The 14,962-nt window shown below is 50.4% G+C and overlaps 1 protein-coding gene across 2 annotated transcripts in view; it reads left to right on the top strand.

Annotated features, from left to right (window-relative positions):
* The window catches only part of LOC149307086 (DNA-binding protein RFX7-like), a 33,010-nt gene that overhangs the window by 10,291 nt on the left and 7,757 nt on the right, over positions 1-14,962 (top strand). The window contains exons 2-8 of one of the 2 annotated variants that reach the window (XM_089538016.1): positions 1,388-1,421; positions 3,014-3,096; positions 3,531-3,653; positions 4,657-4,777; positions 5,016-5,096; positions 6,332-6,539; positions 13,618-13,919. In XM_089538016.1, coding sequence (XP_089394142.1) covers positions 1,388-1,421; positions 3,014-3,096; positions 3,531-3,653; positions 4,657-4,777; positions 5,016-5,096; positions 6,332-6,539; positions 13,618-13,919 — 952 coding nt within the window. Of the gene's footprint in view, positions 1-1,387; positions 1,422-3,013; positions 3,097-3,530; positions 3,654-4,656; positions 4,778-5,006; positions 5,097-6,331; positions 6,540-13,617; positions 13,920-14,962 lie in introns of those variants that run through there. The other variant, XM_089538017.1, reaches the window with a different exon arrangement.

The raw sequence follows: 14,962 nt of genomic DNA, 5'->3' as shown, positions 1-14,962 counted from the left end.
TGTCCTCGGGGTCACTTCGGAGGCGGCTGGGTGCCTTGTCCCAGGGTAAACTCCTGCCTGGCATGTGAAGGACGAGTTGCACACCCGCAGCCCGAATCTCTTGAGGAAGACCACCAACCAGTGTGCTTCTCTGCCCTTTACTATGTGAACACCTGCGCAAGGGTCCAGCTTTAGTCACTGGGCAGTTTGGGAAGCCCAAAGATTGGTGGGATTGCAGGAGTCTGTGCTTTCACCTCTCTGGCTGCCTTTGTTACTTTCTTATTTTAATATTTCTTTCCCATCTTCTACCTAAAAATCTCAGGGTGGTGTACAGTAAAATCAATACAGCCAGCTTAAAACAATATAAATAATAAAAATTGTTTTGAAAGACTAGAAATGTATTAAACAATTTAACAAACCAAAAGGACATGGATTAAAGCCAGTTAACAATAATTTTAAAATAATTCAAAGCCCTATGCACATGTGGATCTGTATAAAACCATTGAGGTTGGAGAGAGACCAGTGCAAGTGCCAGCCTGGTCTCTGAAGGCAGGTTGTTCATATTTGGGGTGCCACAGCAGAAAAGGCCCTCTGCCGCGTCTTCCCATGGGAGTGGTACAAACAAATGGGAGGCCTTCTTTCCATCAGACGGCAGAGATGTTGAAGGCCCAGGGTAAGGGGAGAAGGGGTCTTTTTCCTGAAGGCCTTTTTTCCCCCTTGGAAAAATGGAAAGATGGTGATGGGTTTTTCTTTTAAAATTATGAATGAAATATTTAAGAGAAGGTGTTGTATTTACTTTCCCCACGTTGTTTCTGCAAATGAAATAGCAGGTTGACAGATATAAGATAACTCTGTGTACAGTATCCAACATCACTGTAATTCCTAGTCTTGGTTTCCTTTTCTCATTTCTTTTTATGGGAGTGCAGGAGCCCGTTTTCCAGGGAGGGAGGTGATGGGGACAGGGTTGTGGTAGTGCCAGAGGCTGGAGACGGAGCCTGCGCTGATTGTGCCAGGGGTTTGGAGCTGAGAGCACCTCTGTGGCTCTGCACAGCTGGGTTGCAAAAGCAACATTGCCCATTGGGTTTGCTAGCACAGCTGACCCACCATCACATGGATCCTATTTCTGAGCGATGAGAGATGGGAGTCCTCGGCTGCTGCTAGGTCACGGATAGAGTCCTCCTGGCTGGTGTTGGTAGCCTTTGCCAGGCAAGGGGAGTATGGTGTTGGGTTGCAGCAGCTATATCCGGAGCTGGCCTCCCGTTAGGTGCCAGGCAAGCGCCTACTGCTTCTCTTCACCCTCAGCCCCACTCATTCCCAAAAGCACTGCTGTATAGATCTGTATATAAAGCTATACAAATAATTCCCATACAAATGATTAATACTGGCCTTTATTTTTATTTTTCTCTAGCAAAACTGTACAATCGAAAGTGGACTGCATTTTGGTAAGTGGAACGGAAAGGCCAGGGCCTGTAACACTGATCTGGTTTCTGCCAGGGGATTAGAAGTGGATCAAGGCAGCCTCTGTCAGAAAGGGGTTTTCCCCATCTGCAGTATTCTGTCAGGCTCTGCAAAATCTCTCCACCACTTCCCCACCCCACAGGCGCACGTGGGAGGCTTGAAGGCTGGAAGCTTTTACTTCCTAAGTGAGATTTAGTGGGCTTGTGTACATGATGGATTGTAAAGCAGCCTGAAAAGATGGGCTGAGTTTCTCAGCTTGGTTTGTTGCTGTCTTTCACCTCCATGGGTGAGCTAAGATTTCAGGCAGCGTTATACATGAAGGAGTGGTCTTTTGAGGATGACACATGTAAACTGTGCTCTTGACTTCAAGATTGGCAGTGGGCAAGTGGTAGTCAATCTGGACCTCTCCCCTGGTCATTGGGTAGCCAGCTCTACTTGCAGGTGCAGCAGTTCAGACCAAAGCCATCCTGTCTTGAGTGGTCTGGGTGGTTTTTCTGGGGTTCTCCTTCCTTTTGATGCCGGAGCATGGTCCATCTGGGGGGAGTCTTTGCAGCCATGAGGGTGAGCCCCGGGGAACTGGCTGCTGCGGCTGTTGTGGGGGGATTGGCATACCAGATGCCGCTTCCTCCCATTTGCCCCACCGTGCCCCAGAGATGCCCTTTGCCCATCTTCCGGCTTCCTCCCAAGCTATAGAGGCATTTTGTGTTGCCAGCTGACTTGGAGCCAAGCTAGGTGATTGCATGGAGATCCTGTTGCTTGAACTTACTTTAAACAGGTGGCTTTTGCCCAGGTGATCTGAAAGATTCTTTCCCCCAATTATGAGCCTGCTGGAGCCTTACAGTCATCAGGGAGTCCCTTCTCCCAGTCCCCTCACAGGCCCATCTGGTGGAGATACAGGATGGGGGGCTTCTTGATGGCTGTTCCCAGCCTATGGACCTCCCTCTGAGGAAGGGTTGATCCTTTCTATTGCCTTTTGCAATAAATAGATGTGCTGGTTTTTTAAAATAGGTAATATATGCTTTATGTGTTTTTAATATTTTTATATTAATATTTCAGTTGGAGTTTTGGTTGTTTAACACTTTTAAATTTTTTGGACAACATACCGGTTTAGCTGTTTGGTTTTCAGTTGTATTATAAGCTGCTTTGGGCTGCATAAGGGGAGAAAAGCGGATATACATTAAATAAGTAATTGGTCTGCCTTGCTGTCACTGGAAAATTTATTTATTTCATTTTTTTATTTCAAGGATTTAAACCCCACCTTTCCTTCCTTCACAATGGGATTCCAGGCGGGCGAAGAGAGTGATTCTGTGGGAGGGAGCTGGCACAGAGGGAGCTAGCAGGGGGGTATGTGCTTGTGCCATGTGGGGAGAGGAAGGGGCAGCAGGCCCAGAGGCAGTGCATTTGTATGTTGGGGAGGTTAGAAGAAGATAGCCTCTTGCCCTCAGTTATTTCTTTGTATAGATGTCTTAAAGCATGCAGGTAACCAGAAATATAAAGACAACTATTAGCTGTGACCATCATGTTTCACTGTGTTTATGTTCTACCCCCTCCCCCTTTTTAATACCTCTGTGTTTAGCAAGAAGTTGAGAAGTTTACAGATTTACAGAAACTCTACCTCTACCTTCAACTGCCTTCTGGTCCCAGCAATGGAGAAAAAAGGTACGTGTGCCAAAAGGCACCAGTGTGGCAGGTGCAGGGAGGGTGGCTGGACTCTGGTCCCTCTGCAGTCGCCCCCCCCCCATGTAAAACTTGATGGATTAGTCAGTGGTGCCCCATTTAATCAGGAGAGGTGTAAGGTAGAGGTACAAATCTTTGTGTGTGGGATTGTTTGTTTAATGTGAAGTCGAAGGCTTTCACAGCTGGAATCCATAATTTTTTGTGGGGTTTTCAGGCTATGTGGCCATGTTCTGTTTGTTTGTTTGAAAAGCCAGCTAAGCTTTCTAAACTTTTCCAAAGCCTCCCTACCTTTCCAGAGAGCCTTGTACTGAACATCCTGATAATAGCATTGCTGTTGTGGTTGTTGATGAGATAAAACCCCTGAATTGGTGAGGAGCCCTCCATGTATTGCCTTTTCTTCCTCCTCCTCGGCTCAGTGATCAGCTGTCGGTGTCATCCAGCCGCGCCCAACAGGTGCATGCCTTCTCCTGGATCCGGAACACCTTAGAGGAGCATCCCGAGACGTCCCTCCCAAAGCAGGAGGTCTATGATGAGTACAAGTGAGTTTTGCTCCCAAAGATCTAGCCCATGGTTGTTTGCTCAGGGTACCTAATGCTGGGTTATTTGGGGTGGGTAGGTGGGGTGGCAAGTGGTTTAGTGTAGTGGTGTAGTAGTTTGAGTGTTGGACTATCCATGCGGTGACCTCGGGCAAGTCACTCTCTCTTAGCCTCAGGGGAAGGCAAAGGCAACCCCCCTCCCCTTTGAATTAATCTGGCCAAAAAAACCAGTGTCGGAATCTAGAGTCAACTTGAAAGCCCGTAACAATAGTGTTTGTAGTGTGAGGCCTGGTAGAGAATCATAGAATCGTAGAGTTGGAAGAGACCCCAAGGGCCATCCAGTCCAACCCCCTTCTGCCATGCAGGAACTCCCAGTCAAAGCACCCCCGACAGATGGCCATCCAGCCTCTGCTTAAAGACCTCCAAGGAGGAAGACTCCACCACACTCCGAGGAAGTGTGTTCCACTGTCGAACAGCCCTTACTGTCAGGAAGTTCCTCCTAATGTTGAGGTGGAATCTCTTTTCCTGCAGCTTGCATCCATTCCTCCGGGTCCTAGTCTCTGGAGCAGCAGAAAACAAGCTTGCTCCCTCCTCAATATGGTAGCATGGGTACTTTGGAGTTTAATACTTTGGTCAAAGACTGGACTGAACATGGAGGAGGGAGAAGACAGGTTGGAACCGGGAACTTCCATTTAAAAGTCTAAAAATATAATAAACAAGTTAAAAGAAGACAGTCAAAAACTGATTAAAATATTTCAAAACATTTCAAAAGCATGCTCATACACAGATTTGTATTTAGCTAGTTAGGCTCTGAAGGCTTTAGCAAACAAACATTTTTTCACTTGGCACTAGGATGATGGCTGCGTTGGTTTTGATCAGATCTCTGATGGGAGAAAGTCTGTAGTGAAGAGACCACAGCAAAGAAGGCTCAGCATGGCGTTCCAGCTCTCCAAGACTCAGTACCAGTCTCTAATGTCTTCTGCTTTGGTTCTTCTTTTTGTTTCAGGAGCTATTGTGACAATCTTGGCTACCACCCATTAAGTGCTGCTGATTTTGGGAAGATCATGAAAAATGTCTTTCCCAACATGAAGGCTCGACGCCTGGGCACACGAGGCAAATCGAAATATCCTTTATAAATATGTCTCTTCAAATAACACACACCCTACTCTCTCTCACCATCTGTTTCACTTTCTATAAGTTACCTGTGGGAGTGGGTTTGGTTTGAATGGGCCAGATTGTCATTCTCCCTTCCTCCCTCAATCACACATAGACAGCTGAGATTTCTGTTCCTCAAATACTTGCTTTTATTAACAATGTCCAACCTGTTTTGCATCTATTTGCACCTTAATTTTCCAGATTACATATTGCTATAGTGGACTTCGGAAGAAAGCATTTGTGCAGATGCCGACGCTTCCCAATCTGGACTTCCATAAAACAGGAGATGGGGTAATATATACAATTCCCTCCAGCCCACCCTCAGAACATTTGTACCAGTGTGTTGTGCTGTTGACCGTGCCTCAGTCATGTAGAGATGCAGGCTGCAGGTTAGTTAGGATCATAGTCTGGAAAGTTATTTCTGGTGCTACATCTCTTGGTTATTGCCAACAAGAGCAGACCCACTGAATAAATGAGAAGTTCTTAAGTCAGTGGATCGAACTGTTTTTATCTAACAGGCACTAATAGCTAGGTTTAGGCCTTAAAAAGCAATTAGTTACAGGCCCAAAGACCTCAACAACCTACTTATGATTATAGTTGCATTTCTATAGTGTAACCCTTTTTTTATCCAGAAGAAATTAATATGAACCCTTTGGGATACTTAAAGAAAATCATAATACCAAACCTGGAACCAAGCCCTGGTACATAAGGCAGCCCCACTGTAATTACAAGTAGCTAATTCAATGGAGGGAATGTGGTATAATGCCTGAGTGTTGGACCAAGCCCCTGGGAGACCAGGGTTCAAAGTCTCACTCAGTCATGGAAACCCATTGAGTGACTTTGGGCAAGTCACACTCTCCAGCCTCAGAGGCAAATCCTCTCTGGAGGAATCTGTTTAAGGAAATCTGTCCATGCTGTTCTCCTTAGGTCACCATATATCAGAAATGACTTGAAAGTATACAGCAGCAACACAGCCCATTGTTTATAATAGGTTACATCTGAGCTCTTGTTAGAACAAAACACTTTTAAGTAAGCTGATACACCCTGCAGTTTAGACTCGATTTTTGTGTTTCCTTTTTTAGTGTTTTGAAATGAAGACTCTTACCAAGCTTTTCATGGTTGTAGCAGATGGGGAGAAGGAGCAATATTTTTTTAAAAAGGGACGGACCATAAAAGAAAGACTTTCTTTCCTGATATGTGAATTGATTACATCTTCCAAGAGGCTGGATTTCACTTGTTAAAGACATGTGTCTGCCTGTTTATTGGTGTGTGTGTGTGTGTGTGTGTGTGTGTGCCAGAACTTCTCCAGTCCTGCCTGCTTGCTGTGTAGGTGTATGTACAGACATCTGCACTGAACCAAAAATTGCAGGGAACTTTCAGCTTCTTCAGATGGGAAAAGCCACTCATCCAAGACTTGGGAAAACACCAAGCTGTGGCCTCTCGGGGGATGGCTGTAGTACCTCCTTTGGCCTTGTGGCTGGTGCTGGCCATGGCTGCTGAAAACCTCCCTTTCACTTTGGTTTCAGCTGGACGGGGCAGAGTCTTCTGGGCACCTGCAGAGTGCGGACGAGGAGGTGGTCTCGGCCGCCTGCCAGCTGGTGTGCGAGTGGGCCCAAAAGGTCCTCAGCCAGCCCTTTGACACGGTCCTGGATTTGTCCCGTTTCTTGGTGAAGAGCCATTATATTGGCACAAAATCGATGGCTGCTTTGACAGTAATGGCAGGGGCCCCAGCAGGTGAGGCTTTGCCCATTTCCCAGGGTGATGTGTTTCTGGTAAGAGAAGATTCCCCCCCCCCATCAAAATTGAGCATGTTTTCTTGTGTGTGTGTTTCTGGTGGCATTCCTGTCCTCCCTTTCCTAAACAAGGGCAGCTGAGCCAATTTTAGTCCTCTGTGAAGCCCGGGGGTTTGCAAACCCTCAGAATAAGAGTTGGAAGGGACCCCATAAGTCATCTAGTCCAAGCCCCTGTTGATGCCAAACATCTATTGCTGGAGCATCCCTTTGTTTCTGCACATAAAACAGAGAGCATGTAGACAGAGGACAAGGAATAGTTCCTGGAGTGAAAAGGCAGCAAAGTGGGGTGGATGGTCCACTAAATGGCTCCAGTCCAGGGCCTTTTTTTAAAATACCCTAGAAATCTGTTTACCCCCACCTACATCTCACCAGATGGGTGAGATGATCTCGGGCAGCTTCTGAAGTTGCTAAATTGCCACTGACTTTGCTTTTGTGACCCTCCAGTTACCTGGGAGTCCAGCCCACGACTGCACAAGGCCTCCTTCTTCTTCGTGGTCTCTGCGAATCATACAAATGGGTTGTACTGCGCCTGCGCAGTGCCTTCGGAAACTTCTGGAATCACTAGGCAAAGTACACTTTGCAACATGTTGAAACTTTTTGGCGGTAACCCCGCCCATCCCCTATAAAGCCTCCGTTCCCGCTCTTTTCCCCAGTTCCTTTTTTCCGCCGCGTTAGCTGCCACTAGGAACTTCGCTCTCTGTGTTAGAAAAGGAATCACTGGAAATTGACCTCGGACCGTTTTTGACTCTTCTCTGCGACTAGCCCTTGATCTGATTTTGGCATTTAGACCCCGGAACGTGTTTGACCTCGCACCTGCTTCTCCCTCGGACTTGTCTCCTCGCTCGTTGCCGACCCGGACCGCCTGACCTCGCTCTTCGGATCATGCCATCAGTACCCTTTAAAAAGTGCTCCGTGTGTGGGGGTAAGATTCCTGGCCAGGACCCCCATTCCTCTTGCCTCCTGTGTTTGGGAGAGACCCACGTTCCGGCCTCTTGTGCCTTGTGTAAGTCTTTGACTCCTCAAGCGAGGAAAAATCGGGAGACGAGGTTGAAGGCTGCTATCTACACTAAAGTCTTCACCTCAGGGGCGATGTCTTCGGTGGGGGCTTCATCTTCGGCCGCGACTTCCCTACCGACCCTTGCCGAGTCTCCGACTCAGTCGCCACCGGTGGATCCGTCAACCCTCCCCGGGGATGGTCCGTCTGAACCACAGGGCCCGGCTGAACCCATCCCCAAAGCTTCCAAGAAGGATAAAAAGCATAAGAAGGTCCCTAAGGAGAGCCGGACCACCGAGAAGGACTCGAGCTCCCATAAGGGTTCTGCCTCGAGCTCCTCTGTCCCGAAGGCGCCCACTTCTACCACTCCGAAGTCGGGTTCTGCTTCGAGGCCTTCGTCTACTAAGACTTCGAAGTCTACGGGACCAACTAAACCTCCAACTGGGGCTCACGTGTCATCCAAGAGACCCCGATCTTCTTCTTTGGACGACGACCGTCAGCCGTCTAGACGTCTCTCCCTGGATCGAGGCCAGGAGGACACTCCACAGGCTCGCCCAGAAGACCGTTCTGACTCGGTACGCAGGCACTCGGATGCCGACCGTAGACCGTCGGAGGGCGACTCCCGACCATCAGATCCACGCCTGGCGGCCAAAAGAGCTAAGACTTCGACCTCCGGGTCGCACGTCACAGGCACCAGCCGTGGGGACCGCTCTCGTGATCTAGCCTCGGGGTCCCGACCCCTGTCTACCTTCCGGCATGCTCCCGAGGAAGCTGCTCAACTCCTCTCGGAACCGGCTTCCCCTGCGGGCTCCAGGGATGACCGTCGCTCTCCGACTCCAATGCCAACCCGCGTACGTCGAGCCGTCTCTCCATCCCCACCCAGGGACCCTCAGCCTGAGTACTACTACGATTCTGAAACAGGGAGGTACTACAGACTGGTCCCTCAAGAGGATGTGGAGTCCCTCCTCGAACATCGGAGACCGAGACCAAGAGCTTCTTCCAGACCCTCCAGGGTGTCTGCATTTTCACCCCACCGAGTGGAGGCCGCTACCGACCCGGATGTCGTGAACCTTGAGTCGGATGACGAAACGGCTTCCCAGGCCCGTTACCGCCCGAGACACGACTCAATTTCTTCCCGGGACGATGACTATCAGTCGGCCAACCAGGACTTTGCCCAGCCGGGTGCGGTGTCCCCCTCCGACGATGTCCGAACCTTCGCGGAGCATGTCATCAAAATGGGCAACGCTCTGGACATCAAGATCTCCCAAGCTGAAGAGGAGGCCTCGGACCCGGTTGAGAGACGGATCCATGGAAGACTGCCCACCCCGCCGGCAATACCTCTTCTTCCCTCCTTGGAGAAGTTAGCCAGGCGTTCTTGGGAGGCCCCTGCATCCACGGCGTCCAACAACAGGAAGGTTGAGTCCCTCTATAGAATCTCTCCACCGACTCCGTCTTGGCTGTTTGGGCACCCCAAGCAAAGCTCAGCCATCGTAGAAGGCTCGCAGCGTGCGTCCACCCCGAAAGCTTCCTTGATGCCATCCGACAAGGAAGCTAAGAAGATCGACGCCCTGGCCAAGAAGGCGTATTTCTCCTCGGCGTTGGGCATGAGAGTGGCAAATTACAACGCGTGCATGGGCGCTTACATACAGTGGCTCATGGAAAAGGTGTCCCCTCTCATTCCGGACTTACCTGATGATTCCCAGGCTATCCTCTCGGAAGTCCGCGACGAGGCCCACTCAATTGGAGGATGGCTCATCACTTCGGCCAGACACGCCACGGACTGCTCCGCTAAGTCTATGGCGGCTGCCATAGCACTCCGCAGGCACGCCTGGCTAAGGTCTTCGGACTTGAACCAGAATGCTCGCTCGACCATCGAAGACATGCCCTTCGACGAGGACGGCCTCTTCCATCGTGAGACGGACGAAAAGCTTAATTTTAAGTACAGGATGAGGACCGCTGCCAAGAAGCACGGTATGTCTTCTTCCCCCCAGTCGTCTTCTCGCAAGCGCTTCACTGCCGTACGCCAGTGGTATGGCCAGGGCCAGAGGCCCTACCAACAAGATAGGCCTTTCCAGCGCCAGGATCAGGGCAGGCAACGCTTCCCGTCCCAGTCTTCCTCCTCCTCGGGCCGTCGGTCGGGGCCCAAGTACAAAAAGAATTACAGGAGGCAAGATTCGGACCCGGCTAAGAAGAGGAACTGATGGGACTTAGCGTACTCCGTCGCTTCTACTGCTCCTTTCTTTCTGGACAGACTGAGGCCCTTTTCTAACACCTGGGCCTCAATCACCACCAATTCTTGGGCCCTCACCATCGTCTGTAGGGGTTATGCCCTTGAATTTGAGGAGCTCCCACCAACTGGAGCTATTCTGTCCACTCCCCCCTCAGACACCCTTCTCGACGAAGTACGCACCCTTCTCGCCAAAGGCGCCATCTCCATTGTCGATCCCGTCGACGTCCCTAGATGCTTCTTCTCCCGTTATTTTACGGTCCCGAAACCTGATGGGGGAATCAGGCCCATATTGGACCTTAGACAGTTGAATGCTTACCTGTCTTATCGCCGTTTCCGGATGGTAACGCTTGCTTCTATTTTACCTTTGTTGCAGCAGGACCTGTGGTTTGCAACGATAGACTTAAAGGACGCTTACTTCCATGTCAGCATCCGAGAGTCCCACCGCAGGTTTCTGGCGTTCGCCGTCGGGACGGACGTCTACAGATACAACGTCCTCCCCTTCGGCCTATCTACCGCTCCTCGCATCTTCACCAAGTGCATGGCGCCCGTGGTTGCTCACCTACATCGCCGCGGCATGAGAGTCTTCCCGTATCTCGACGACTGGCTCCTCGTGTCCCCCTCACGTCAAGAGCTACAACGACACACCTCAGAGACACTCGAGCTCTTACGGGACCTGGGCCTAGTGGTCAACCTCGAGAAATCTCAGTTGCTTCCCACAAGGCAGATAAAGTTCATCGGGTCCCTCCTCGACTCAAACAGTTGTATGGCCTTTCTGCCTCCGGACCGTTTTCAGGCCTTGGCCCGGGCCGTCAGCAGGTGCACCACCCGAAGGCGGGTTATGGCAAGGGACATTCAGGTGGCATTGGGTCACATGGCGTCGACAACATTTGTCACTCCGTGGTCAAGGCTCCGGGCTCGACCACTGCAGTCATGGTTCCTGTCGGTCTTCGATCTGGAAAGAGACCCCCCTTCCCGCAGACTTACCGTGCCAAGACCAGTCATTCGCTCCCTCCGTTGGTGGCTCGACTGCCGGAACGTCTGCGCCGGCATGCCCTTTTCACCGCCCCAACCAGAGTTGGTGTTGACCACAGACGCATCGGAAGACGGCTGGGGTGCCCACGCCTTAGACCTATGGGCCAAAGGCATCTGGTCCCTGGACGAGAAGACACTCCACATCAACGCATTAGAGCTGTTGGCGGTGGAAAAGGCCTTAAGGGCTTTCGAGTCCTCACTGTCGGGGAAAGTTGTTCAGCTCAGAACAGACAACACCACGGTGATGTACTACCTGAACAAGCAAGGTGGCACCAGGTCACGCACCCTCCTAGACATCACACTTCGGCTTTGGGACTGGTGCATAGCCCGGAACATTTTGCTCCAAGCGGTACACTTGCCAGGCACCCAGAACACTCAGGCGGACCTGCTAAGCAGGTCCCCCTCGTCGTGCCACGAGTGGAGGCTCCACCCGGAGACTGTACACGACCTCTTTGCCCGATGGGGAACCCCACAAATAGACCTGTTTGCGACCGTGTACAACTCCCATTGTCCCCAGTTCTGCTCCCGGACGCCGGACGACGACTCCCTCGGGGATGCGTTCGGGTTCCGATGGTCGGGGATAGCACTCTACGCCTTTCCCCCCTTCCCGCTGATCACCAGGACAGTCTCGAAGATGGTTTCGGATTCAGCGGACGCGATCCTGATCACGCCTTGGTGGCCCGGGCAGCCCTGGTTTCCTTGCCTCCTTCACCTCTCTCGAGCCAACTTTCTCCGGCTCGAGCCCAGACCGGATCTCCTCACGGTTCAAGGAGGTCGCGTTCGACACCCGGACATCGAGACCCTTCCCTTGGTGGCGTGGAGAATCCATCCCTAGCCCGGCTACCGGCCTCGGTACGGAAAGTCATCTTGGCTGCCCGGAAACCGGCCACCCAAAAATCCTACAGACTCAAGTGGGACAGGTTTCTTCGGTTCCTGTCTGACAGACGCCTCTCCCTAGCCCAGGTTGATACGCCAGTGGTCCTGGAGTTCCTAATGTCCCTCATCGATGCGGGCCTCTCTACCACATCTGTTAAGTGCTATCTATCTGCTATTTGCTCGTCCTTCCAATTTGATGGGAAGCCCTCCTTTTTTAAAGACCCCCTTGTCAAGGGATTCCTGAGGGGCTGCAATAATTTATACCCCCAGGTGTCGGTCCCGACTCCGGCCTGGAGTCTCGAGACGGTGTTAGGGGCCTTGCAGTCTAAACCATTTGAACCTTTAGCCACCACTGACATTAGACTGTTAACCTGGAAAACAGTGTTTTTGGTGGCTATCACTTCTGCCCGCCGGGCGGGCGAACTTTGTGCCCTGCGTCGGGACCAACCCTTTCTTAGATTCCACTTGGACAAGGTAGTTCTCAGGACAGATATTTCCTTCTTACCCAAGGTTGTTTCCACTTTCCATATGTGCCAGGACATTGTTTTACCAACTCTGGCACCCAGCCCGACTACCGATACCGAGCGGGCCCTCCACTCCCTGGACGTGCGTAGGGCTTTAGCCTTTTACCTGGACAGAACTAGACACTCGAGCCGCTCGGAGAGACTGTTCCAGTGTTACTCGGGGCCGAAAAGAGGACTGCCCGTGTCGGCCCAGAGACTCTCTAAGTGGATTTCGAGTACTATTGCCCTATCTTATGAGCTTTTGGGCAAGCCCTTGCCGACCAGGATCCGCTCCCATGCCACAAGGGCATTAGCGGCCTCTTCTGCTTTCTTGTCTGGTATCCCTTTGGACGAGATTTGCAAGGCTGCCGTGTGGTCTCAGCCCCTAACCTTTATTAAACACTACAGGTTGGACACTAGGGCCAAAAAGGACGCAGCTTTCGGGAGGGCTGTGTTGGTGTCAGGACTACATTGATTGTGTTCGCTGTTGACTGTGTTCCATACCGACAGCATCAATATGACTGTTCTCGAATGACTCAATGCTGGGGTTCGAGGTCCTTTTGGGCTTGCCTTTACGAGGTGGGATTTCTTTACAAGTATATAAACAAACCATCAACTCTTATACTTGTTTCAGTTATCTTTATTGTCCATTACTTATTGGTTCACTGATTTCTATGACACTCCCACCTCCACTGACCTTAGCTTGCCAGTCTCAACCCATTTGTATGATTCGCAGAGACCACGAAGAAGAAGGACAGGTTGCTTACCTGTAACGGTATTTCTTCGAGTGGTCATCTGCGAATACATACAAATCCCGCCCATCCTCCCCTCAGTGTCCTGCTCTGATTGGCTCTTTTGTGTTGCCTGCACGGCGGAAAATTGCGGAACTGGGGAAAAGAGCGGGAACGGAGGCTTTATAGGGGATGGGCGGGGTTACCGCCAAAAAGTTTCAACATGTTGCAAAGTGTACTTTGCCTAGTGATTCCAGAAGTTTCCGAAGGCACTGCGCAGGCGCAGTACAACCCATTTGTATGTATTCGCAGATGACCACTCGAAGAAATACCGTTACAGGTAAGCAACCTGTCCTTCTCCCTCTGCTACTGATTTTGTGTGGGAACAGGGTAGAGGGGCCTTTTGATGGAGAACTGACAGACATTTACCTGTCTTAACTTCAGAGTCCCTCTGTAGCCAAAGCTGTCCATGGAATGTACAAAATAAAACAGTGTAATTGCTTTGGGAGGGGGTACAGGTCTGGGACTTATAGTCCTAAAAATGAACTCTTGAACTTTGGTATGAACCAAATCCCACTGATTATAGTTAGGGCGGCACACCTTACCTGTGGTCATCTACCCCTCCACCCCCACCTTTGCCTTTTGCCTCCCAGGAATCAAAGGGATCCCACCGCCTTCTGCTTTCATCCCTACTGCGGAGAGCCATTCCTTCCAGCCCCAGATGAAGACCCTGCCCTCCCCCATTGATGCCAAGCAGCAGCTGCAGCGCAAGATCCAGAAGAAGCAGCAAGAGCAGAAACTCCAGTCGCCTTTGCCCGGAGAGTCCCCCAGCAAGAAGGCTGAGGGCACTGCCGGTCATGGGGTGGCAGCAGCAAGCCTTTCGAATGGCAGCCCAGCCATCTTGTCTCCTCAGCCCATTGGCATCGTCGTGGCTGCTGTTCCCAGCCCCATCACGGTACGTAGGTTGGGAAGCTCTGCGTTTCTCTTGCCTGGGACCAAAGTGGCTTGTTAATTTTTTATTACACTCTATTTGATTGAGAGAGAAAAGGTGTTGACCAGGGAATGGCATGAATCCTCAGAAATTCTTGTCAAAATGTCATTAAAAATAACTTTTGACAAAAGGAGAAAAGTTACTTATTGCACCGGTGAAGGAACTGTCTTGCTACTCTTTTGTGCTACTCTTAAAATATGACTTCACTAGTCTGTTTTTACTCTTGTTGAAGTAATTACATTGTGCGACAAGTTACTTGTTATACAGGCCTTCACAATCTTTGTTTGTGTGTTTGTTTGTGTCCCACCTTTCTTTTGACTTAGGATCCAAAGTGGCTTACAAATATTGCTGGATGGCATGTGGTTGATTGCGCAGCAGCTAGTAATGGCTGCCTAGAAAGTGCTGGGGGTCAGCTGGGCATGCCTACCTAGGGGAAGTTGGCCTGTTGGGCATCCCGGTCCTGAGCTGTTTGGGGCACTGCACCTTACTAACAACGCTTCATATGTGTCTCAGCAGATGAACAGTTAGAGAGGGATCTTTAGATATTTTGTGAGGAGGATTAGTAGGGAGGAGAAGGAGGAAGCCAGAGTGGAGCAGTCATTCCAGAGAGAATTTGGAAAAAAGTCAAACAGATGGTTCTAGGAGTTTGGATCTGAAAGTGGGATATATATACTCTTATAAGTGTATTTTAACTGTAGGTTTATGTGTTTTTAATCGTAATTTATATTTTAACATGCTGTACCAAGCCTTCAGGAGAGGCCCAGAGAGGGAGGGAGGGAGGGAGGGAATGAATAAATGAATGAATGAATGAATGAATGAATGAATAAATATTGGAGTCAAGGAAGGTGTATCTTTTCTTTGAGAATGGAGTAAAGGGAAGTGTAGTAGGCCTCTCTGAAAGGGGGTCATAAGCATGCAATCATGAAATGGGAGATAGCGGGGACCACAAGCAGCAGGAGGGAGTGGCCTACCCCTCTTCTGCAGCAGGAATTTGCTTCATTGGGCTG

This window comes from Sceloporus occidentalis, unplaced genomic scaffold (assembly GCF_023333645.1).
Source record: "Sceloporus occidentalis isolate IW3139 unplaced genomic scaffold, rSceOcc1.0.p SCAF_9, whole genome shotgun sequence".
Taxonomy (NCBI): Eukaryota; Metazoa; Chordata; class Lepidosauria; order Squamata; family Phrynosomatidae; genus Sceloporus; species Sceloporus occidentalis.
This window is presented reverse-complemented; position numbering and strand designations above follow the sequence as displayed.